Genomic DNA, 27478 nt, shown 5'->3' with positions numbered 1-27478 from the left:
ACAAAAGATAGACTACCAAACTGAAGGTCTACAGAGCTGTTGTGCTGACCTCACTGTTGTGTGCTTTTGAAACATGGACAGTCTACCAGCACCATGTCAGGAAACTGAATTGCTTCCATTTGAACTATCCTAGGAAGATTCTGAGGATCACCTGGCAGGATAAGGTACCAGACACTGAAGTCCTTGCTTAAGCTGAACTGCCAAGCATTCAAACTATGCTTCAGAGAGCACAACTCCAATGGGCTGGCCACATTGTTTAATGCAAAACATATGCTTGCCAAAAAGACTATTTTATGAAGAACTCACATAGTGCAGGCAATCACATGGTGATCAGAAGACACGATACTCTCAGGTCTCTCTCAAGAACTTTGGAATTTATTGTGTGACATGGGAGACACTGGCACAGGATCACTCAGCATGGTGTGAACACATTAAAAAGGGTGCTGTGCTCTATGAGCAAAGCAGAACTGAGACAGCCCAAAGTAAACACAGGATGCACAGATTCAAAGTATTCACCCCAAATATTCACAGGGACTACCTGTATCCAACCTGTGGTAAAGCATTCCGAGCTCATATTGGTCTGATCAGCCACAGTTGGGCACACAGAAACTTGACTTTATCATGGTGATGTCACTTTGGTCCTCTTCAAGAATGAAGGACAATAACCAAAAGACTCTTATTAAATCACCCACAACCAAACTGTATCATACTACATAAAAAATGTAAGATAAATTAATAGAACGGATCTGATAATTCAGAACTAGAAATAAAGAGATCTAATAAAATCATGATTTATGCAACCAATACCACAAAACAGCGAAGGGATCAATTATTCAATAAAAGCTGTTGGAAAAACTGGAGAGCAATGAGATGAAAAATGGGACTGGACTTGAATTTCATGTCATATTCCACAGTATATTCCAAAGGGATCACTGCTCTAAAATACTAAAATGGAACTGTGACCTCCTCAGTGTGGATGCAGCTTCCAATCCATCCTGAGTGATTCTTTTCTAGTGTCCTTCTGAAGCTCATCCCAGGAGGGCCACTCCACACCCAAGAGGCCACCTTGTCTTCTCCAGACACTGGGAGAACCCAAGGGGCACCGGGAAGCCCATCCTTTATTGCCATTTCTATTTGAAGTCCCTCAAGTGCTGTGCCAGCTCACACCCACCATGTGTCTCTCCACTGCCCTCCACAGGATTCCCATTTTCAATTCTTTAGGAATTGTCGTGTTCTATGACTCACAGCCACATGCTGGAAGAATGCTGGTATTAAAGAGCAAAGAACTAGGGAAAAGATAACAAATGATACAAATATTTATAGCTCACTTTATATCTGTGGAAATCATGGAGAGGCAGCAAACTTTTACTGTTAAATAGATAAATTGTAGCAGACAAAACAGATTGTACAGAATCGAAGCCCATGTACACAACAAAAAGAATCACAGTAAAAAGGAAATCAAACCCATCAAAAGAAAATTCCTTGCTAAAAATGTTATTAATGAAAGTCCAACTGTCCAAATATGGGAACTGAAATTAATTTTAGCAATAATATCCATTTTCCAAAGATGAGTGGTTAAAGAGTATGAAAAGGTAGTATCCAAAAGAAGAAACAAAAATTACTAACATAACTAGCTGAACTTTTAAAAAATAATTAGAAATACGTAAAAGAAAACTAAAACACATCAACATGACAAAGATAGCTTTAAAAATTCAGTGAAGCAAAATTTACATTAGCATAAAACTAAATACCTCACATGGTCAACGATTTGGGAACACTTTTTTTTAGCACAGACGATATATTATTGATTTAATTTCTTTTTATTAAGATAGCCCCAATCACAATTTTTTTAATAAAATCCTGTCACCCAAAATGTTAGTTATCTCTTCCAGGTTTGTACCATTCACAAATTGGTAAGAATGCCATCACAGATAAGCATTTCTAAATCACTGATAATGTTAAACAAGCTGAAGTATAAGTTCTACTTTATAGCATTCTAAATGTTTCTTCTATGAACCTTCTACAACTAGCATTCAGTCCAAGAAAAGCCATTCTGACCGCAGTCCTTACACTACTCTGAAGATGTGATTATTCTGTCACTGTGAAACACTTCTAATTCTCCTGTGCACTCAATCTACAACACCGTGACAGCTGCTATTCATAATAATAACGGCCATGAAGAAACGAAAGATTCTAGAATATCTCCTTAGTCATCAAACAATGATGATGTGAACTTAGCATTCAAATTATACAGTATGTATTATTAAACTAATTCACTGATAACTTACAATACCTATACGGTATATAACTTCCTATTAATCCAAATACTTAAAAAACCACCCAGATCACTCTATTCCCCAATTATGATGGGTACATGGAGATTTTAATGCACCACTGGTCACTAGCAAAGTGAAGTTAATTATTTTTTTGGCATCTCAGATTTTCAGCATTTTCCCAACCCATATCATGAAGTGATGGGACTCTTCAAATGAATGTCTCAGGCATATCTACAACGCTAAGACCACTAAACATTAGAGCTCACGTTTAGTGGGGGAAAGGAGAGGAGGGAGAAGCTCCATCAGTAAATAAAATAAGTGAACCAACAAAGTACATAAAAAAAGTTCAGATGAGGCCTCTGTAACTCTGAAGCTGGCATATAATAACATGAAAACTACAATTCCTCCCTTAACACCAAGGTTAATGTAATAACAGAATGTATATGAAGAAAGGTATAGATACAACATAATGGCATTTGTAGAATACTAACAAAGTTCTACGTAAATGAAAATGTAATAACTTTAAATATCTATCAGAAGAAAGAAAAAGAAATATAATAAATTCTGTCCCTAAAACACTTCTAAAAAGTCTAAAAAAGATAGCTCGTGTGATTTCTGCCTTTCTGAATTCATGTAGGGCTTCTCTATGATTTATGTTTTAAATTCTTCTGCAAGTTGCATATATACATGACAAGAATATACATTCCCTGCTTCTCTTCTTACACTCTCTCTCTCCACTGTGTACATGTAGACTAATTCCAACACTGACTCAGCGGCACCAATCTGTGATTTCATTACTATCAGTCTCTGTATTTGTTTTGTCACATTCCATTAATGGAGTGTTGAGGCCCCCACTACATAACATGCTTGTCTGCTTCTTGTATTACTTATAACCTTTATTTTTAAAATAAATTTATCTGCTAAGTTATCTGGGACATATAAACTGAGATCAGAAACTTGTCATTCCTTTTTATTCCCACTATTAAGTGAAAGTCGGCATATTTTCATTAGTGTTTTCCCATATGAACTTTCCTTTGTCGGATCCTAATATGGCCCATCTCTGTCTGTCTGTTTGGTTTTTAATGCAGTGACACGGACCCAACCTGTAAATCTAGCTCGAGCTACACATTTTTACATTAAATAGGTTTTGTTATTTGAGCTATTCTACAATTCTTGTTCTTAGAATGGGGAAATTCAGCCCATTTACATTTACTATGAGAATATACTTAATGTGCCTATTAAAATTGTCCTCTGATTGTTATAAAGTTAACTAGAGGAAGTGAAAGATTCTTAATCTTCTATATAGTTTTCAACTATTAAAATATTCAATGACAAATAATATTTCTATTTGTTAAAGTAGTAACTCTTATACTTCCCTGAGGCTTAACTGAAGTCTGAGAAATTTTTCCTTTGGAACTTCCAACTCTTTCCTTTTTGCTCCTATGTTTTCAATGGTATTGTTTCTCATCTGCTAGCTTTTTATTAGCAATTCTGAAGGTGTCTAAATGCATTTTCATTTTAATTTACCATCCTGTTAATATATTTTAAATTAATCTTGATTGTTTCTGATAATTAAAAATAATTTATTTTTATATCTACACAAATACGCATACACATGGATATGCAAACACACGTATATATATAAATGTACGTACACATGCATGTTTTAGGTTTTAACTGTAATTAGTAATAGGCAAAATGTGTACTTAAGTATTTATCATTTGATCAGTTTGGATTTATTTATGAACTAATTACAGGGACTGAATGAAACAGAAAAATTACTGAATTTTGGGTTAGAAGATCCCACTTCAAAACACCTCCATTACCTTGGGAAAGCCACTTCTCAGTGGACCTCAGTTTCCTCCTCTATAAATATGAACATTGTAACAGATAATGTCATATTCCTTCCTGTTCTAAATTTATGATCCTCTGATCCTTCCACTGAAGAATTTTATTGATAAATTTATATCCATCTAAAAAACATTTTATTTTCCAAAAGCACAGATATGTTTGTGAAACGTGTACTTGGGAGAAGGGGAAATGAGGGGAAATACTGCTAGTAAAAAGTGCTTCCGTATGTATTTGTCCAGCTCTGAAATTATTTCTCAGCTGTTTCTAGGAAACAGCAATAACAACCATCCCCTCAGAAACTTGAGAGTTTCTAAAAGTGTTACTTACCTTCTTTATCTTCATATTAGTTGACCAGTGATTATCCCCATTTTCCAGATAAGGAAACTGAAGCTTAACTAGCATGTCAAAGATTACAAAGCTAATAAACCTACTATTGATTTAACTGAAATTTTACATTTTAATTTCTCTTTAAAAAAATTTTTTTCTGAGTATTTGGGAACATTTTCATTGTAATTCTAGATATTCTATTATATATCTCGGTAAATGAATTTCAGGATTTCTCATGCCTGCAGAGTAAAGACTGTGCATTCAGAACAGCTTTCTCCGATTAAGCACTGAACATGATGTCCAGCTTTTCTTCTTTTCCAAAGTGCTCTAGGAAGCCGGTTATCACGATGTCTGCAATGCCATCCTCTCCTGTCCTCCGGTTCTGTTATTCGGTTCCACGTGGCCACTCGTGGATCTTCCAGCTCTACTGACACACGGCCTTGTTCTTCACTACACTTTTATCATCTGTGGAGCACTATTGTTATGTGGAGTTTGCACGGATGACTTCAGTTCTCTCAAATGTCATTTTGCAACTTCATTTCTTCAGTTTTTAAATTTAAAGGTTCCACTTAATTCCCCTGATACATTTATTATCCAACCTATTACTCAGAATTTCTCCAATGGCATCCATTCACAACTTACGTTTCTAAAGGAATTTAATAACTGAATGCTTAATAAAAACGGTAAGTTAATTCTTACACGTATTATATAATATATACAATTATGTAATTACAAATTTTACAATTTTACAATTTTATAATTCATGTAATACCAAAGAAAAGGTTTTGTTCTCTACAAAACTAGAGAAAATCATAAGGAAATTTACATGGAAATAAAAGCACATTAGAATATCAAGTGTCCCAATGAAAAGAAACATAGAAAAAGAAGGTCCCTTACTCTCAGATTTATTTTGACATTTAAGAGTTATCAGCAAATACAGCTTATATTGGGCAAAAAAAACAGAATAGAACATAAAAATCTAGCCAAAATCAAGACATCTAACCAAATCCATACAAAAGACTTATTTGATAAACTTTTAGAAAACAAAAGCTGAAAAAGATTCAGTATTTATCAAAGATACTAGGAAAAACTGATTGTAAACTGAGGGAGGGTAGAGGGGAAGAAAAATACTTGGACCTTTATCATACACTAGCAATCCCAGGATAATATGCCACTTGAATGAGAAATTTAAACTTTTTAAAAAATAAACTCAATAAAAATGGGAAGAAATAGTACAAATATTTATACCTATTGAGAACAGTACAGGATTTTTTGATTAAAGATAAAAACTGCTAATTCTTTCAAAAAATTAAATCAATAAACCACTGGCCCAATTAATTAAGCTCCCCATGAAAAAAAACCTCAAAAATAAATAAATTTAGGAATTTAAAAAGAATATATGTCAACATAGCAATCTGTTTTCTGTGTAATATGGGTATACTCCCTTGAACACTGGGAATTGCAGCCCAGTCGTGCCTATCCAGCCTCTGTGACTCTTCTCCATACATTTCACTACATAAGCCACAGAAGGTCAGGGTCAATCCAACATGCTATGACCAAAGCTTCTAACTCACTTAAAATCACATTGGTATTAAAGATGCAGGTGGCTTTCCATTTATCTGTCACTCCCACTATTTGACTAGCCAAACTACTTAACGCTCATACATTTCTCTGATCCTCTATAAATAAGGTGGGGAATTCATATGGAGATGGGGGAAATTGCTGCAGTTTACTTATACCTACATTAACCCTCTCAGCCTCAACTTTAATTTTTGGGAACATTTAATAAATGCAAACTATACAACATCATCCAAATAATAACGGTGTTTAAAAGACAAGTCGACCTTTTTTCCTAGCAGAAAGATAAAGAACTATAAAAGAGAAATGAGCCACACACAGTAAGATATGGTTAATGTGCCCATTTTGCGTAACTGTCCTTTATTACAAAGGATGGTTTGACTGGGGACAGGAAATATTCAGCAAATGAGTGAAAAAATTAAGAGGCAAAACGAAAACATCAAGAAAATAAGATGGGGGCGGAGCCAAGATGGCGGAGCGGAAAGACGCACATACACATAGCTCCGAACCCACAACCCATAGAACATCTACAAATAAGTAACTCACGGTGAATTCTGCACCCAGAGGCCACAGAAAATTGGAGTGAGGGAGATTTCTGTTCCAGAGAGACCTGCAAACCTCTCACAAAAGGTCCTTCGCGCCGCACACTGGGCGCTGGGACTGGGAGCTGAGTACAGCCCTGCCACAGCCGCGGCACTGAGAGGAAAAGATCCGAGCGGGCTTCAGGGACGGGATCTCCAGCGGCCACGCGGGTCCCTCCACCCACAGGTGACAGGGGTCAGTGAGAAGGTCTCTTTGGTGGGTCGAGAGGGGAGTGGGGTGCCCCCATACTCAGGCCCCCTCGGGAGGCAACAGCGGAGACAGGAGCAGACCGGGGCTCCCCAAGCAGGCAGGAGCCCAGATCCATTGTTGAAGGTCTCTGCATAAACCCCCTGAGGGAACTGAGCCCCATGAGGCGGCCCTGCCCCGACCTGAGCACCTGAACTTAATCTCACACTGAATAGCAGACCCGTCCCAGCCCAAAGCCCTGAGGCTGGGAGCAGCATTTGATTCTCAGACCCCAAGCACAGGCTGGGAGGATCCCAAGGCGAGGTGGGTGTGAGGAGAATATTCAGAGCTCAAGTCACTGGCTGGGAAAATGCCCAGAAAAGGGAAAAAAACCAAGACTATTGAGGGTTACTTTCTTGGTGAGCAGGTTTCTCCTCCCCTCCCTTCTGATGAGGAAGAGCTATGCTCACCATCAGGGGAAGACACGGACATCAGTGCTTCTACATCCTAGCCCACTCAATGGGATCAGTTCTGGGAAAAGGTCTTAAAGAGCCCAAAAAATTTTCAAAATCATGATAGAGAGGTGGAGGAAAAACTGGGAAGAGCAATAAAAGACTTGCAAGCAAAGTATGAACAACAGATCAGCACCCTGTTAAAGATGACCCAAAAAAATGCGGAAGAAAATAACACCCTGAAAAATAGGCTAACTCAATTGGCAAAGGAGGTTCAAGAAGCCAATGAGGAGAAGAATGCTTTCAAAAGCAGAATTAGCCAAATGGAAAAGGAGATTCAAAAGTTCACTGAAGAAAATAGTCCTTTCAAAATTAGAATGGAACAGATGGAGGCTAATGACTTCATGAGAAACCAAGAAATCACAAAACAAAACCAAAAGAATAAAAAAATGGAAGATCATGTGAAATATCTCATTGGAAAAACAACTGACCTGGAAAATAGATCCAGGAGAGACAATTTAAAAATTATGGGACTACCTGAAAGCCATGATGAGAAAAAGAGCCTAGACATCATCTTTCATGAAATTATCAAGGAAAACTGCCCTGAGATTCTAGAACCAGAGGGCAAAATAAGTATTCAGGGAATCCACAGATCACTGCCTGAAAGAGATTCAAAAAGAGAAACTCCTAGGAACGTTGTGGCCAAATTCCAGAGTTCCCAGATCAAGGAGAAAATATTGCAAGCAGCTAGAAAGAAACAATTCAAGTATTGTGGAAATACAATCAGGATAACACAGGATCTAGCAGCTTCCACATTAAGGGATCGAAGGGCGTGGAATAGGATATTCCAGAAGTCAAAGGAACTAGGACTAAAACCAAGAATCACCTACCCAGAAAAACTGAATATAATACTTCAGGGGAAAAATTGGTCTTTCAATGAAATAGAGGACTTTCAAGCGTTCTTGTTGAAAAGACCAGAGCTGAAAAGAAAATTTGACTTTCAAACACAAGAATGAAGAGAAGCATGAAAAGGTGAACAGCAAAGAGAAGTCATAAGGGACTTTGCAAAAGTTGAACTGTTTACATTCCTACATGGAAAGACAATATTTGTAACTCTTGAAACTATTCGGCATCTGGGTACAGGGTGGGATAACACACACACACATGCACACACACAAGCACACACACATAGAGACAGAGTGCACAGAGTAAACTGAAGAGGAGGGGATCATATCTTAAAAAAAAAAATGAAATCAAGCAGTGAGAGAGAAATATATTGGGAGGAGAAAGGGAGAAATGGAATGGGGCAAATTATGTCTCATAAAAGAGGCAAGCAAAAGACTTTTTAGTGAAGGGAAAAAGAGGGGAGGTGAGAGAAAAACATGAAGTTTACTCTCATCACATTCCACTAAAGGAAGGAATAAAATGCACAGCCATTTTGGTATGAAAACCTATCTTACAATACAGGAAAGTGGGGGATAAGGGGATAAGCGGGGGGGGGGGGGGGATGATGGAAGGGAGGGCACGGGGAGGAGGGAGCAATTTGAGGTCAACACTCATGGGGAGGGACAGGATCAAAAGAGAGAACAGAAGTAATGGGGGACAGGATAGGATGGAGGGAAATATAATTAGTTCTTACACAACACTACTATTATGGAAGTCATTTGCAAAACTACACAGATCTGGCCTATATTGAATTGCTTGCCTTCCAAAGGGAAGGGGTGGGGAGGGAGGGAGGGCAGATTGGCAGACAGGGGCAATTAGAACGCTCGGTGTTTTGGGGTGGGGGGAGGGGACAAAAGGGGAGAAAATGTGGAACCCAAAATTTTGTGAAAATGAATGTTAAAAGTTAAATAAATTAATAACAAAAAAAAAAAGAAAGAAAATAAGATGGATTTTTGTTTCAGGGAGACATCTGCCAGTACTAAAGCTAACACACAATTCCCCAAAGATAATTAAGCTGGTCTTCATCTCCCGTTCAATATTTATCTTACATCATTATTCATTGGCCTTCATTCAATTCAAGTTTTCTTCTAATGAACAAGTTCAGATGACATTATTTAACAACAAAATATACCCTAAACAATAAGTATTTTCCTATCACTTTTTGAAAGATTATGAGCCTTGTTTAAGAAGCTGTGATGCTCCCAGTTTTGATGCTATCTGCCAAATGGTGGTCCTCATTACCAACAGACGCAATCTCGCTGCGATATGGACTCTGCTGTGGATGAACTCCAGAACACGACAATGACCAGCTGCACAAGCAAGAAGCCAGCAAGTCCCAGGAGCTGAAACACTCCAGAGACACCTGAAGCTTCTGGCCTCCTAGAGTACATGGCAGGACCCTCCCACTACAAAGAAGAAGGATGAAAGGCAGTGGTACAGAACAACAGGATGGAGACCTCAAACGGTCCAAAGAGGGGAAAAGGGAGTCAGAGGTCCCTGAACTTAGAAAACTACAAACTGACATCATCTAGGCTGTCCTCCTATCTGGTTCAGGCCATATTGCCACATTTGGGCATCTGGGACAAAAGGAGGCCAACAAGTCAGAGTCAGGACCAAACAAGGTCTGTTGGCCATCTCTGAGACAGTGGCACACAACCCCTAATCAGCAGTTGAGGATGGGGCTGCAAGCAGGTATAGGAAGGCACCACACACACTAAAGAAGAATCTAAGTCCAGAGATGCCTGTGAGACCAAAAATCACAAGAGCAGAGTAACCTCACCACAGCTAACAGCAGAGTCCCAGTGGAAAAACTGGCTGGGTTGCCTCCACCACTAGTTAACAGCACCACCACCACCACCTCTTCTATTGCTACCACTAATAATGACAATAATAAAAACAGCAATTAGCATTTATGGAGCACTTTAAAGTTTACAAAGTACTTCAAATGTTATCTCAGGTGATCTTTACAATAACCTTGTAGGACAGATCTATTTTTATTCCCATTTTACAGATGAAGAAACTGAGGACAATACAGGTTAAGTGAATTGCCCAGGATCACATAGCTACTCAGTATATGAGGCAGAATCTAAACTTGAGCCTCCCTGACTCCCAGTTTAGTACTCTATCCACTGTGCCATCCAGCTGTCAACAAACTACAACGGTACCTATAAGAAAAGAAACAAAAAATTAAAAATGAAATTAAAAGTACAGTGGCATAAAGAACTGAAGGAAGAATAAGTAGTTTAGAAAAGAAGGTGGAAAACCTTACCAAAGTAACAGACTGCTTAAAAATTGGAACAGACCAAACAGAAACAAATGATTCCATGTGAAAAAAATAAATATAAAAAAAGAATCAATCTTATTTAAAAATAAGAAAAATATAAAATATCTACCATCAAAAACAAATGATATGTAAAACAGGCCATGAGGAAAGAACCATCATACTTTCTGACTGTGAAGACCAAAAAGAAAAAAAGGTCTGGATAGCACATTTCAAGAAATCATAAATTAAAATTGCCCCGATCTACTGGAACCAGAGGCAAAGCATAAAGAGCAAGAATCCACTGGTCACCTCCAACAAGAAATCTCAAAACAAAAAATCCCAGGGAAGCCGGTAAAAATTCAGCGCTTTCAGGCCAAATTAAAACTACAGTAAGCAACCAGAAAGAAAGAGTTCAAGTACAAAGGAGGTGTGGTCAGAATCACATAAAATACAGCAACTATTATAAAGAAAATGAAATGCTCAAAATGTTATTTCATGAGGTAAAGATAGAAGTCTCACCAATAGGAATAATTTACCCTACAAGACTGAGACTTGAGAACTTTGAAGCATTCCTGGTGAAAAGCCCAAAACTGAGCAGAAACTATTAAAATACAAAGTAAGGAGCCAACAGAAACCTAGAAGGCAAACACAGGTAACTAGCGAGAGAGGCTCTGGGAAGATGCCCTGACTGCATGTGTCTGTCTTACAGAATGCAGTGTCTGCTGCCGGTATTGTTTATGTTCCTTGTCGTGGAAACCCAGCTGGTCTTTATCTGAAAGTCTGAGGAGACAAAGAACAGAACAGATGTGTGCTCGTCCTTCGCTGCCATCAGAAAAATGATGACATGACTTGCACATGACTTTGTTTTGAGTGAGGGAGGGCTTTGCAGGTCACCAGCCTCATTTCTCCTCCAGAGCCATCTGAATCCAGTGACCAGATATTCATCAGGATGACTGGAGATGACCCAGGATGAGGCAAAGGGGGTTAAGTGACTTGCCCAAGGTCACACAGCTAGTGAGTGTCAAATGTCTGAGGTGAGATTTGAACTCAGGTCCTCCTGACTCCTGCACTGGTGCTCTACCCCCTGCACCACCTAAGCTGCCCCTTACTCCTCTGCTCAAAGTTTCAAAACTTTCCAAGGATATGGTCTGACCAAGTTGGGAATGCAGAAAAAGATGAGGAAAGAAGATCCTTTCCTCTTTTGCAGAAATTTATGGCACTGCAAAATGATTGAAGACTAAATTTATAAATGAAAGCTATGAATTAAGGTCTACTTCTAAATTATTACAAGCGTGGTTTGAATGTCTACTTATCTGTGGGTACGTGTGTACATGTGCGTGTGTGCGTGTGTGTGTGTGTGCGTGTGTGTGTGTGTGTGTGTGTGTGTAAACAATACTTGGACCCCTCTCTCACTTTCTCCCTTCCCTAGAAAGTAAATGATTTATAACTTTAGTATAGGGAAATAGAAGGTAATTTCACAAACTAGAAAATATTAATCCCTTAAAAAGAATATTTTAAAATTTTTATTTCAAATGATTGCAAAAACAGAGAAAAAAGACAGCAGTGTTGAAATTTGATGTTTGGATGACTTATTTGATGCTTAAGAACTGCCTAGTGCAGTGACAAGTTCTCTCCATCACAGAAAAAAAAAGATGCTTTTTAAGCTAAGAAAAAAAATAAGTTAGGAATGAGCAAAATTTCATTCTAGTCAAATCTTCAGTGAATGATCTAGCAGAACTTAATCATCTCAGTAAATCAGAAGCAAAGTCACCTAAAAGGAATCCAAACAGGCCATGCATTGGCAAACTCTTAAGAACCCAAATTGCAATAACTAAGGTTGGCAAAATTAGAAACTGTTTAAAACCCTGAAGTTTCCATTCTAGTAAAGGAAAAGGAAAGCTGTGCAATGATAAGGAAAGTGCACTAAATTTTCAATGGAGTGATCCAATGGGTTTCCAAAAGCAAGACACTCCCAAAGCTAGTTCCAAAGCTAGCCCCTGTGGTGAGCAAGCCTTCAGTCTGCAAGAAGAAAGCACTGGAGGAAGCTGCAGCCCACCTGCAATGACACTGCCTGCCTATGAAACAATGAGAAGACAAGGAAAAGCAGATAAAGGTGCTCACAGGAACAGGTAAGCTTTGATACCCAAAGCACAAATACAGAACTAGTGATGCTTCTTCACCCAAGGTGAGACAACAGAAGATCCTCATTTTGGCTAGCTATCAAAACATCCAGCATGGAAATTTCAGAGTGTTTAAGGAAATGTTAGGCCTCATTAAGAAGGGAAGATTACCGTGCCTATAAAATTGTGAACTCTACTTGGAGAAATGCCTGTGTTCCTCAGGAACTTTTGTTTTTGAGATTTCTCATTATTTCTAAGCTTTATTTCACAGATTTTTATATTCTTATGGATATGAAAAGTAGCTGGAATCACGTAGCAAGGTTTAAAATTTGAATTTATATTGGGTATGATAAATTAATTAGAAAAGATTTTTTTCAAGCAGTGCTGATCAGTTTTCTGAATGGTAACTGCTCTTCTATACTGATCTCTGAACTGAACTGGGATAGAAGGACCACAATGGCAGACAAATTGAACAGCACTTCTATTACAAGACTGAAAAAGACAGATTCAACTGGATCACTGTTATTAAACTGGAATTAATTTTTGTGTTTATATCTTAAATCTATGATACTGTTTTAAGTTAACATTATGCTTATAATGTCTTACATTGTGATTCTGGGAAACCACTGCACAGGAGCGCTATTCATTTGTGGAATGATACGTACAGAGTTTTTATACCACTGGGAGGTTAGCTATTCCTTTGATCTGAATGCTGGAGTCAAATAAAAATGCTGAATTACGAATTTGAGCTAACATTTGTTAGAGATCTTTGTCTGTAAGACAGTATCCTTCTAGTTAAAGACTGTCTTAAGTATTCAAGGGGGGTCTATTTGGTCATTTTTTTTTTAAATAATGACATTTCTTCAGTATTTGGGAAATTACAAAAGACACTCAAAAGTCACATCAACAACTATGAAGTTCTGTGAGAACCTGCTAGCTCATCTGGATTTTCAACCTTGGCGAGTTATAAAATCTCATCAGCTCTGTGAAAGAAGCTGCAAGAATATATGTGAATAACAAGAGTCATGTAAACTCTTACACTATAACTAAGCTTCCCCTCGCCTCCCCCTCAGCACACATTAACCTTCAGGAAATAAAAAGCAGACAGATGGGGGGAGGGGAGTGGCAGCGTAAAAGAGGGGAAGGAAGGGAATTTATTAAGTGCCTACTTTGTGACAAGCATAGTAGTAGGTGCTTTTATCTCAGCTGATCCCTAGAACCACCCCAGGAAGTAGATGCTATTAGTATCCCCATCTTACAGTTGAGAAGATTAAGGCAATCAGAGGTTAAATGAGCCACCTAGGGCCACATAGGCCTTCCTGACCCCAGGTCCAGCACTTTGTGCACTATGGTACCACCAACTGACCGAAAGCTTGCTTACAGTAACGATTTATATGATGAACTGTCTGACTGCTCCCTATGAAATCTATGAAATCTAACTGGATAGATTGTAAATCAATTGGTGTATGTTAGAATTACATCTCTGAGCTAACTATGGATCAAAAGACCCCAGGTTATAAGAAATAGCTGTGTTTGTTCTCCTCCCCCTGGGAATTGATTAGAAAGTAAGATGTCCAGATTAACAGCAGGCAATGCCTTTCTGGGTTCTGAGTGAATTATCATGCATTCACATCATGTGAAAATTTCCAAAATATGATTATTTTCTTAATTTCTAATGACTGCCTTATGTACCAGGATGTATTGAACTGGAGCGGGGATTGAAAGCTTTCAGAAGAGCCTACATATGCTTAGTAAATACTAAGGATAAATGTTTTTACTAACTCTAATTTATCATGGAACTTACTGATTTTGATGTGAATGTAAGAAACAACTGTATCCTGCTCAACTGTGAGTAGGAGAACAGTTGTGTTTGAGTTGTATATGAAATTTCTTAGGACTGTAATTTCATTTTCTCTGAGTACTGACTTACCCTGAATTATCGTTAAACTAGCATTCCACAACTCAAGGGAAAATGCCAGCAATTGCTCAAAAGGAGAGCCACCTAAAAATTCTTCAGATGGAAGAAGATGGCAGGAAGCCTGAAAAGTCAGCCTGACAAAGGTAATTTAAAGCCTCTTGACTCACTTTCTTCACCATGAGATTTCCTTTCTAAACAAGAAAGACTGCCACTTGGTAGATCATGAGCCTGGCTAAGAGACTCTTTGACTAATGTGGAACTCTATTGCACAACTGGCTATTCCAAAAGTGTATTTGACTTTTACCTGAAATCAACAAAGCATTTCGTCCTATTATGCCTATGATAGGTCAGTCTGTGCCTTTAGGCTTATCATCAGTCTTGATAGTACTGATATTGTTACAAAAATGTCCAACATCTTTTTACAGCAAAGCTCTCGGACATACCAGGAAAAACACAAATGTTTTATAGTGTTATAGCCACCTGGCATTATTAAGCCTACTACGCTGAAGATGCCCATCTTCCAGGTGAAGGATCAGCCTATTAAGGAGGACTCTAGCAAGAAGTTTGTCAGCAATGACTAAGAGAGAGATTGTCGCAGGACAATCTATTCTCTTTACCCTTATAGAGTAACTTTTCTATAACCTTATAAAAAGGTTACAAGCCAAGACCAAAGTGGAGGGAGTGTGGGTGCATGATTTTCAGTTTGCAGATGATTGTGCATTCAATGCAGCCTCTAAAGCTGAGATGCAACAAAGTATGGATCAATTCTCTGCTGCCTGTGCTAATTTTGGCCTAATAATTAACACCAAGAAAACACAAGTGCTCCATCAGTCACCACCACACCATCCATATGTGGAACCATCAGTTACAACAAATGGAGAAGTTTTGAATGCTGTGGATAAGTTCACTTACCTTAGTAGTGCACTTTCCAGGGATGTACACATTGACATTGAGGTTGATGCACTCACTGCCAGGGCTAGCTCAGTGTTTGGGAGGCTCCAAAGAAAGGTTTGGGAGAGAAGAGGTATTAGACTGACTACAGAGCCGTTGGCTGACCTCATTGTTATATGCTTGTGAAACACTGACAGTCTACCAGCACCATGCCAGGAAACTGAATTGCTTCCATTTGAACTGTCCTAGGAAGATACTGAGGATCACCTGGCAGGATAAGGTACCAGACACTGAAGTCCCTGCTCGAGCTGAACTGCCAAGTACCCAAACTATGCTTCAGAGAGCACAACTCCAATGGGCTGACCACATTGTTCAAATGCAAAATGTATGCTTGCCAAAAAGACTATTTTATGGAAAACTTGCATGGGGCAGGCAATCACATGGTGGTCAGAATAAATGATAAAAGGACACTCTCAAGAACTTTGGATTTGACTGTGCAACATGGGAGACACTGGCACAGGACCCTTCAGCATGGCGTGCCCACCAAAGAAAAGATGCTGTGCTCTTTGAGCAAAGCAGAATTGAGACAGCACAAAGGAAATGCAGGATACGCAAATTTGGGATATCCACCTCAAATATTCACATGGACTATCTGTGCCCAACCTGTGGTAGAGCATTCCAAGCTCATATTGGTCTGATCAGCCACAGTTGGACACGCTGAAATTTCACTTTACAATGGTGATGTCATTTTGGTCCTCTTCGAAGACGAAGGACAACAACCAACCAAAGGACCTTGCTCCTGATATTTAAATTCTTCTGAATTTGTGAACATTTCTGGTCTCAACTTCCTAACCTAGGCAACAAGGACAAATCATTTCTTACATCTGCCATCTCCATGTTCGCTGATCTAAGAGATATATGTCTGTGTATAACCTTAGGTCCTTAAAATCTCGCAGTCTTTCTCCATAAATAACTCTTCTCTTTCTCACGATGTGAGGATAAAATATATTCCTTCTACCATATCTCCCTTTTTGATGAGTGAATACTTGTCAAAATCCTCTACCATACTGCACCAAAAGATTTTACAATGTGAGGATTACTGTCTAAGGAAGCCAACGAACCAATCTGGAGTGCTAGGTCTTGGATTTGACTCCTAACTCTGCCACTGCCCATGTAGATGACTGAGGTCATCACTTTACCTATGGAGTCTGCAGAGGAGGGGACTTGGCCTGGAGGATCTCTGAGGCCCTTTCCAACTACAATTCTTACAGGCAGGATGAATGCAGTCCCTACTCCAAGTTTTCTTTTCTGTGCAGACTAAAGATCCCTAATTTCTCCAACTGATCCTTTTAGAATATTATCTTACATCCTCCTCTGGACATTCTGCAATTTTTCTCTCAATGGATATGACGAGGACTACTATCACCTTCTCCTGGCAGTCATGCCTTTTATGTAGCCCAAGGAGCCATTAGCTTTTTGGGCTTCCACATCACACGGATGGGTCAGGTTGACCCTGCAGCTCACTAAAACAAATCCCTTAATTTTTTTCAGATTTTCTTCTGCTTCCTAACCAAAACTGCTCCAACTGACACAATGTGAAGTTGATTTTTGGAGACTCTGGTGTAATATTTCACATGCATCCCTACTGCATGTAAATTTTCTTTCCTTTAGCCCACAGCTCTAGCCTCTCAAGATCTCTGGATAATGACAACTTTTTCACTCTCCGCCAACTGGATAAGCATGCCATCTATGCCCTAATCCAAGTCACAGATAATGGTCCTGGGCCAAGCACAGTCACCCAGGGTAACCAGGGCACATCTCCTGCCACATTCCAATGACTCTGAGCACAGGCAATCAAGCAGCTCTAAATCCACTAACAGAGAATTCATTAACAGACAAGGAAGCAAGATGCATTGAAAAAAAGAAAAAGAGTAGCAGGATGGCATCTGGAAAGCAGCTCGGGACTTTCAATAATTCACAAGATGCTCCTGCAGCAAAAACAACTTGTTCCGACTGATGTTGTGCAGTCTCTAGAGAAGGAGAATTACCAGGAGCCCAAAGGGCAATAGAGGGGTGCACAGTGAGTGGAAGGAGACTACAACATCATTCTAATAACTTAACAGGCAAGAAGTAATAAGCACTTTCTCTCTCTAGAAATTCCTATTTATTTCTGTACTCGTTGTATCTCAAGTAACCTAAGTTCTTGCAGGACACAAGAAGTCTGGATTTTTTACTTTTCATTCCCTAGAACAATATTGTAGCAAGCAAGAACTTAATAAATGTTTATCAAACTGAAGTGAAATAAATCAATAAAAGACCAAAAAAAACAAATGACTGATAAACTATTTAAATACAAGATCATCACCAATCCTGGTAGTCAGTGATCTGTGATCGCTCTCATGCTGAAGGATGATGAACACTAACAGAATGAGTAAATCACATTCTCTTAATGATGTAAAAAACTTAAGATTCAAAAAAGCCCAACAGATCCTATTATTCTTGAAAAAAATATTATTATATTGCCAACTTTAAAAAGCCACAAAAATGAGAAGATAAACTTCAAAGCTTCTCTTGCCCTGGTCATCACAAATCTCCAAGATGACTCAAAAGTATAACAGTTGGTCTATTAGTCATACATGCGAACAAACAGATTTCACATTTAAATGTACACACATATTAAAATAAAGATTTCTTACCAGTTGGGGAATGAGATGGCTTGTTAAGGATGTTGTGAGCCTGAGAATTAATAATAATCTCTGATGAAAATGTGGCCTTTTCCAAACCCTTGGTTGTTATCTGAGTGATGACATCCGAAGACAGCTTAAGAGAAGTGGCAGAATCTGCATTCCTGAAGTGATCTGATGTTCCACTAAACACAACAAATACCACAAGAGGTGAGATGCAACAGTGTGCAAAACCAGTTTGTGTCTTTGGAAAAGTCTATTTCACAAAAAGTCAAGGTCAAATTCGATGATTATTAGCACCAAAAGATTACCCTTCCCTTCCCACAATCCTCTAACGCCACTATTAATCCAAACCCTTCTTGAGCCGATTCATCCTCTAAGCGTAGATTTGATCCCTAGGACAATAAGCTGCAAAATGTATTTGCTCTTCATAAAAAGAAACCTTTCAATGTGAACTGAAATTATTTTTTTCTTAGAAACAGAATTCCAGATGATTAAAGCAGCAGGATAGACAAAAGGAGGGTTGAAAGTATCCTCGAGCAAAATGTTCCTGCATCTCCAGTTCCTCTATCACAAGATACAGACAAAATGTTATAAAAGCCCATTGGAGGTAAATGTTCACTTCCTACTGGAGTGTTTAGGAGAAAGTTTTCTGTAAACTTTAAAGAGCTAAATAAACATGAGTTATTGTTATTTTTCATTAAGGAAATGGAATCTGAGCTAGAATTTCAAGGATATATACATGATTTCAATCTCACTCAGTCATTAAATATTTATTGAGGATTTTGTGTGCTCATCTCTGTGCTAAGTGCTATCTTTGCCCATAAGAAGTTTACAACCAAATGGGGATGGGAGGAGGGGAAGGGCAAGAAAACATTTGTAAACAGGTACTTATAAGTTAGAATAGCCCACTTAAAGTAACCTTACAAAGAAAGGCACTATCAGGTGGGGAGGCCTAGAAAGAAATGGCCTTCTTCAGAATGTGGTGTTAAACCTGGAGTCTTACAGGAAGCCAGGATTTCTAGCAAACAATCAACAAGCATTTTAATAAGAATTAACTAGATTACAGGCACTGTGCAGTATACTGGGGAAATAAAGACCCCTGCCCATCCCCTCCAAAAAAATCCAACACAGTTCCTGCTCTCAAGAAGTTGAGACAGTCTAATGGGGACATAACTTTCAAATAACTATGCATAAACCATACAAACAGGATAAATTGGAGATACTCCCAGGGGAACCAGAAAAGTTTTCTTGCGAAAGGTGGGACTTATGGTAATACATGAAGGAAGCCTGAGAAGCTTCTTGTTTGAGGAACAAGGTCAAGTATTATGGGAATTGTGAGAATCTAGGAAAACCACTGATTCTGTCCTGTGACTCAATTCTGAGTCTGGCTCTGTTTTCTTTCTATTCAATTATGGGTCCAGTCCAATTTCTGTCTTGTGAGAAAACAAGTAGGAGAATCTTAACAAATATTTATTGCACTGTTTGAACCTTTCCCTGGCTTACCTCCACCTGTTGCTTAGAGACCCTTAACTAAGAACCAAGGTTATGCTGACCAGAAACCCAGTCAGATCCAAAGACAGATACAAGGAGTTTTTTCACAATTATACATCTCATGCAACCCGTGTGTCTTACCTGAAAACTGGCCCTCTACTGGTCAATTACTTACTGTTTCCTTGTTCCTTGGATAGAATACAAACATTTGAGGGAGAAGGGGGAAATACCTCTGTTTCTGATTTCAGGGAATTGTACCTGTTCTCTCTTCCCTTCCAGCTCTGGAAATTCACTCATCCCAACTCGAAAAGCCCTTAACCTTTCCTGGAATTTGAATCAGATTACCTAATCTCATATCCTGGTTTATATACTGTTGTTTTCTTTTAATGTATAAAAATCTGTCTTCCCCTGTATTTGGGGGCCAGTGACAAACTGAGGAAGGGGCCTGGTTCTGATTTGTTGGGTACTTGGCATGCATTGCTTCATAAACGGATATGCTCAAACCTTTGTTTCATAGTATCACTGGACCACAAAGTCAGAAAAGGGGAGTTGGCATAAAAAGAATGGAAAGGTAGGAGGTGGCCAGGTTGTGAAGGGTTATAGAAGGCAAAGAGATAACTTTTATATTCGATCCTGGAGGAGACTGGAGAAATCATTAGAACTGACTGAATACAAGGGCTGACATGATCAGAAGAGTGCTTTAGGAAGATCAATCTGACAGCTGAGTGGAGGATGGACAAGAATGCAGAGACTCTTGAAATGGGAGACCAATCAAAAGTCTACTGCAATAGATAATAAAGGCCTGAACCAGGGTGGTCCAGTAACTGGGGGAGAAGGGGGTTGGTAATACAAGACATCAACACTCCTGGGAACTGTGAATAAGGAGAGAAGGAACATACCTAGGTTGCAACTCTGATGACTAGGGAAATGGTAATACCCTAAAGAGTAGTGGAGAATTCAAGAGGGAAGGGTTTGGTAAGGAAAGAAGAGTTCAGTTTGGGACATTAGGCAACTGGATATGCAAAAAATGGAGGTCAGAAGAAAGGTTAAATCTAGATAAATATATCTGATAATGATCTGCATAGAGATCACCCCTGAACCCATGGAAGCTGTTGAAATCACCAAATGAGAGTAAAATAAGAAAAGATAAGATGGCCCAGGATGGAATCTAAGGGTACAGTTACATTTAGATATCAATAGGAAGAAATTAGGAGGTCAGAGGAAGGGATATTTTAAGGAGTGACAAGGACATGTGCAAAACTGAGGGGATATGCATGAATGTGAAGTATTTTAGAAAAAAGAAATAATCTGGCTAAAGCAGACACTGTGTGGAGAAAAAACAGGAAATGAGGTTTGAAAAGAAGCCTGGAACCAAACCATGCATGGCAAGTGCTGGACTATGAAATTTTCACGTTAGGAAATCAGTAACATGAATCTATTTTAAATTTCTAAGTGCGTTCTGGAGCGGCATCATCAGTGCTATATTTTATGAAAATCAACCTGCCCCTAGTTGCAGGATGAAACGGAAGAAAGGAAGCCAGAACACAGCTATACATTAGTTCTATGGAAAGAAGAAAGCAAAAAAACAAGGAAGATTCTAAAGTTCTGAGCCTGGGTAACTAAATCACATAATTAAAGTAAGAATGAGTAGGCATATTAAAACAGCAGAATGAGAAGCAATAGCACTTAGCTCCCACAGCTGCTAATCTACAATGATTTAGAAAATGTACCACATCAAATTCTGATCAGAAAAGCCAAGGAGTCATTTTCCAGGCCAAGATGGTCCAGGGAGACCAGGAGAACATGAGGTAGCAGGGAGAACTCCAGCAGCCAAAGATCCAGAGGGCTGAGAAAGAACACCACAGCAGGAATACAAGAGAGCAGAAAGAGATCCAAGGTGACCCCGAACTAGCTCTGGGTAGATCTGACAGATCTGTCACCCATAACTTCACAGACCTAAGGTAAAGAGGAGCACTCTCAAAAGTGTTGGTCCTTGCTGTTTACTGAGCAAAAAACAAGTTGCAGAAATGTGGCTATATGGGCTCTAATCCCAGGAACAGATCTGTGATTCCATTCTAGCCTTCAATCCAGCATATAAGCCTACAATATAATAGCCAGGATTGCACTTGAAACTAAAAGGGAGCCAGCATTTCAGTCTCCCCAAACCTGCAGAGCCTCCCAGCAAACTAACAGTGATTGAGTCCAGCATCAATCCATAGAAACTCCCAACCAAGGACAGCCCCAAACCTGGGTTAAGAACTTACAGAGCTCAGACCATAAAGACAGTAAACAGGCCTGTTCACAGATCACGCAACTCAGCAAGCACGGAAAGCCTGCAGGCCTGCAGACCAAACCATGAAAGCAGCAGCAGGACATTAAATAAAACAAAAACACAAGTTCAGGCCATGCATCCACTCCAGAGAGAGACTAGCACTAATACAAGGTCAGAAATCAAGAAGCAGGCTAGAAGAATGCACAAGGGGAAAAAAAAAAGAATGCCACCATTAGGAATTATGGTGACAAAGAAGTTCAAGCCATAAGCACACAAGAGAATACCTCAAAAATATCAACAAGCGAAGCCAAAAAGAAAAATGCAGCAAAGTCCAATAAAATTTCTTAGAAGAGTTAGAGCAAAAGTCAAATAAAGAGCTAAAAATTATTTTAAAAACCAAATGAGAACAGTATTGAGGAGAAAATGGGGTGAGGGGAATGATAAATATGAAAAGAGAAATTTACTGAAGAAAATAATTACTTAAAAATTGAAATTGGTCAAATAGAAACTAATGATTCCATGAGACAGCAAGAAACAATAAAGTCAAAAGTCTGGGAAAAAAATAGAAGAAAATGTGAAATATCTCATAGGAAAAACAACTGACCTGGAAAACAGATCTAGGCGAGATCATTTTAACAATCAACAGATTACCTAAAAGTCAGGAACCAAAAAAAAAGAGCCTAGACATCATAAAAGAAAATTGTCAGTATACCTTGGAACAAGAGGGCAAAGTAGAAACTGAAAGAATACACTCATCACTTCTTGGAGGGGAAAAAAAAAAACAAACAAAATGAAAACTTCCACAAATATTATAACCAAAATCCTGAGATCCAAAGTTAAGAGAGAGGAGGAAATGTTGTAATTCAAGAACCAAAGAGGCACAGTCAAAATCACACGAGATTTAGCAGCCCCCACTAAAAAGAAATAGAGAGCTTGGAATATGATATTTCAGAAAGCAAAAGATCTAGGATTATAATGAAAAATGACCTTCCTACTAAAATTCAATATACACCTACAGGGCAAAAAAAAAAGTGGGCATCAAGGATTCCTGATGAAAAGATCAAAGTGGAGTAGAAAATATGATACAAACACAAGAGACAAGAGAAGCAAAAAAGGTAAACATGAGTGAGAAACCATGCGAGCCTAGTTAAGAATATAGGGAGACGATACAGGAAGCCCTTCAGAATTTTAACATTACCAGAGACGTGAGTCTAACTAGACAAAGAGCCTGCATGTGTGATCCTGTTATGTCTGAATGATCTCCAAAGAATGGAAAGAATGGGGAAGATGAATGCATTAGAGATTAAATACCTCAAAAACAAATGCAAGAAAAATAAATGCTAAATGCATCTTTTAACAACAATAAGGCAATAAAAATTACACTCAATAAAGGGCCTTTGAGGCAAATATTAAAATTGCAAAGTAAATAGCAATCCTAAAGAATGAGTGGGTCAAAGAATAAACCACAGAAACAATAAGTTCATTAAACAACAATGAGAGAACGTACTAAAATTGTGGGATGCCAAAAGTAGCACTTAAGAGGAACTTTACATCTCTAAATGTTTTCATCAACAAAAGAGAGCAGATCAACAAACTGGACATGTAAAATTAAAAAAAACTAGATAAACAACAAATTTAAAATGCACAATTTAAAAACAAAATGGAAATCCTGAAAATCAATAAAAAGATGCCCCAGGAACGGTTTTTTCTCAATCAATAAAATAGACGTCATTTCTAAAAAAGAAAAAAAAATTTTTTAAGAAAATCAAATTATCATTATCTAAAATGAAAAAAGATGAATTCACAAACAATGAAGAAATAACAGCAATTATCGGGAAGTATCTCATTAACTTATTTGCCAACAAAACTACCAATCTAAATAAAATAGAAAAATGTTTCCACCCCCTCCAAAAATGCATTGTCCTGAATAACAGAAAAAGAAATAGAAGACTTAACTAACCCCATCTTAGAAAGACAAATTGGACAAGCCATTAATTAATTCCCAAGGGAAAAAAAAAACCAAGACCTTATGAATTTATATGCAAATTTTACCAAACACTTAAAGCACAATTAATTCCAATGCTACATAAAATGTTTGAAAAAAAATCAGTAAAGAAAGGGTACTACCAAATCCTTTGCATAAGACAAATATGATCAATACCTAAATGAGGCAAAGTCAAAACAGAGAAAGAAAAGCACAGACCAACTTCCCTAATGAATACTGATGCAAAATTTTTAAATAAAACACTAACATGAAGACTACAGCAATAGATCATCAGGATCCCATACTATGACCAGGCTGAATTTATGCCAGGAATGAAGGACTGGTTCAATATAAGGAAAACAATAAATATAATTGATCATCATAATAACAAAAACAAAAATCATTATTATTTAATAGATGTTGAAAAAAGCTTTTGATGAAATATAACACCCATTCCTGCTAACAATTGAAAGCATCAAGGAATAACTTAGAAAGCACAGGAATAAATAGAACTTTATTTAAAATAAGCAGTATCTCTCTAAAACCAAGAGCAAGCATTATATGCAATAAAGTTAAGTTAGAAGTGTTTCCAATAAACCAAGAACGTGCATTACCACCATGATTATTCACTACTGTACTGGAAATACTGACTATAGCAATAAAAACAAAAAACAAAAGATATTAAGGAATAAGCATAAGAAATGAGAACACAAATCACATTGTACTACTTTTTACAGATAATATGATGGTTTACTTAGAGAATTCTAGAGAGTCAACTAAAAATATAATCAAAACAATGAACAACTTCAGCAAAATTGGAGAATATGAAATAAATGCACATACATCATCAGCATTTCAGTATATTACCAACAAATTCTAGGAGAAAGAGAAATTTCATTTAAAATAACTACAGAGAGTATAAAAATAATTGGAAGTCTACCTGCCAAAATGCACATAGGAACTATATGAAAACAATTACAAAATACTGTACTATACAAATATAGGCAAATCCAAAGAATTGGAGAAATATTAATAGTTCATGGGTAGTCCGAGTCAGTGTAGTAAAAATGACAATTCTACCTAATTAATTTACTTATTCTGTGGCATACCAATCAAATTGCCTAAGAATTACTTTGTAACACTAGAAAAAATAATAACAAAATTCATCAGGAAGATTAAACATCAAGAATATCCAAGGAATCAGTGAAAAAAAAAAAGGAAATGAAGGTGATCTAGCAGTATCAGATGTCAATACTATAAAGCTGCAATCAATCATCCAAACAATTTGGCACTCCATAAGAAATTGAGACATCGATCAATGAAACAGATTAGGTTCACAATACAAAGAATCAAGACAGCACAGTAACCTAATGCTTGATATACAAAGATCCCTGCTATTAGAACAATAACTCAGTATAGACAAAACTATTGGAAAAATTGGAAAGTAGTTTTACAGAAACATAGTCCAACATCTCACTATATACCAAAGTAAGCTCCTAATGAGTTTAAGATTTAGATACAAAAAGTGACACTGTAAGTTAAGTTAGAGAGGCATAGAAGAAATTACCTGTTAGATCTATGGATCAGAGAAGAGTTTATGACCAAATGAGAGGTTTACAAGAGATAAAATAGGTAATTTGGATTACATAAAATTTAAGTTAGAAGTCAAAATTTAAAACAAATGCAGCTAAAATTAAAAGAGAAACAGAAAATTGAGGAGAAATAGTTGCAGCAAATTTGTCTGGTAGACATCTCATTTCTGAGATAAATGGGAAATTAAGTTAAATTTAAGTCATTCCCTAAAGGAAAATGGGTCAAAGGATATGAACAGGCAGTTTTTCAGAGGAAGGAATATAAGCTATCAATTATCATATGAAAAAAATGCTCTAAATCGATAATAATTAGAAAAGTAAAATTAAAACAACTCTAAGGTACCACCCTCATATCCATCAGACTGGCCAAGCTGAGAAAGAAAGAAAACATCAAACGTTGCAGGAGCTACAAGAAAACTGGAACTTTAATGCACTGTTGGTGGAGCTGTGAACTCTACCCCAAAAGCTATTAAACTTTGCATACCCTTTGACCCAGCAACATCACTACTAGGCCTGCACTCCAAAGAGATCTAATAAAGGCAAAAAGGATCCATCTCCACAAAAACATCTGTAGCAGGTCTTCCTGTGGTAGCAACGAGTGGGACACAGCTGAACAAGTGATGATACATGAATAACGAACAGACCTGAGGAGACTAGTGTAAACTGACAAAGTGAAGGACAGAACCACAAGAATAATTTTAAAATAACAAAAAAATTAAAAAGATAATCAACTACGAAAGACTCAGGAAGTCCCAACAGCGCAATGGCCAAGCACAGTTCCAATGAGATGCACCTCCAAATAAAGCTGGTGGCCTTAGTGCAAACTGAACCATATTTCTTTTCTTTCTTTCTTGGGGGAAAGAAAGGTCATATAACTAATGTGGGACTTTGTTTTGTATGACTATACATATTTGTATTGGGTTTTCTGTTTTGGTTTGGTTTTTACCTTCTTAAAGACAACTGGGGGAAAGGGGAGCAGAGAGGATAAGGATTGAGAAATGAAATTGAATTTTAAAAAATATGTCCAAGAAAGCAGGTAACTTTTATTAGAGGATAACGAGTTTGGTTTCAAAAAAGCCAAGCTTGAGATACTTACAGGACCATTTATGTGGCAATATCTTATAGATAATTGTAAAGGCGAAATTAGAGATCAGGAAACATGTTGAAACTAGACAAAGCAAAAAGTCACCTGCCACCAACATGCTAGCTGAAGCCATGGGGGTGAATAGCACATTAAGGGAACGAGAAAGAAGAGGTTACAGAAATTTAAGGAATAATCGCAATTATAGATCAGAGAAAGGAGAAATCAGAGGGGAAGATGTAGAACCAAGACAACATGGAGGTAAAAAAGATAAGGGTTAGGTTAAACAACAACAATAAATTTAGCCATTGGGGAACTACTATTTCCTCTCAGGTGCCATTTTATTGGAGTAAATTATCCTTTCCTCTGATCTTGACTTTCCTACTCCTATTAATGGTACCACCCATCTCATAGCAGTCCAGGCTTGAAACATCTAAAGTCTTGCATCCCATTAAACAATCATTCCCCATGTCTCATGTCTGTCTCTTCTTCCAATTTCAGTTTTGCCAAAACTCTTGGTAAGAATGTAGTCCAATGTGCTATAAAAATGCTGCCTTGTGAATCAACAGCACCCTTCTGTTCTCCGGCCTAGATGCAATACTGGCACAGTGGAAAGGGCACTTGGCTTCAGAATTTGAGAAACAGAGTTCAAAGCCTAGCTCTGCTAGAAGAACATGTGTATCCTTGGGGAGTTCATGGTGCCTTTCCTCAACTCAGACTACCAGATGTCCTCACCAATTAACTGCAAGGGTGGACCTCTATGGCCCCTGTCAGCCCTAAAGCCTTTGACAACAAACTGACCTTCCTGCCCACTTCCTCCATAGCCATCCAAACCATGATTTTCAACATCATTCCCCTTGCTCTAAAGCCCACTAACTACAGAATACAACACAAACTACTCATTCAAAGCCTGGATTGTACGTCAGATGCTGAGTAAAAGATACCAATGACATGTATGAATGGAAAATAAGAGCAGTAACTG

General features: G+C 38.0%; 1 protein-coding gene across 12 annotated transcripts in view; it reads right to left on the bottom strand.

The window, feature by feature from the left end:
* ALMS1 (ALMS1 centrosome and basal body associated protein) overlaps positions 1 to 27478 on the bottom strand; it is a 146890-nt gene that overhangs the window by 33083 nt on the left and 86329 nt on the right. For all 12 annotated transcript variants that reach the window (XM_072629039.1, XM_072629101.1, XM_072629163.1 and 9 more), the window contains one exon: positions 18086 to 18258. In XM_072629039.1, coding sequence (XP_072485140.1) covers positions 18086 to 18258 — 173 coding nt within the window. The remainder of the gene's footprint in view (positions 1 to 18085; positions 18259 to 27478) is intronic.

Source organism: Notamacropus eugenii, chromosome 1, assembly GCF_028372415.1.
Source record: "Notamacropus eugenii isolate mMacEug1 chromosome 1, mMacEug1.pri_v2, whole genome shotgun sequence".
Lineage (NCBI taxonomy): Eukaryota > Metazoa > Chordata > Mammalia > Diprotodontia > Macropodidae > Notamacropus > Notamacropus eugenii.
The sequence above is the reverse complement of the archived record's forward strand: the minus strand, read 5'-3'. Positions and strand labels throughout refer to the sequence as shown.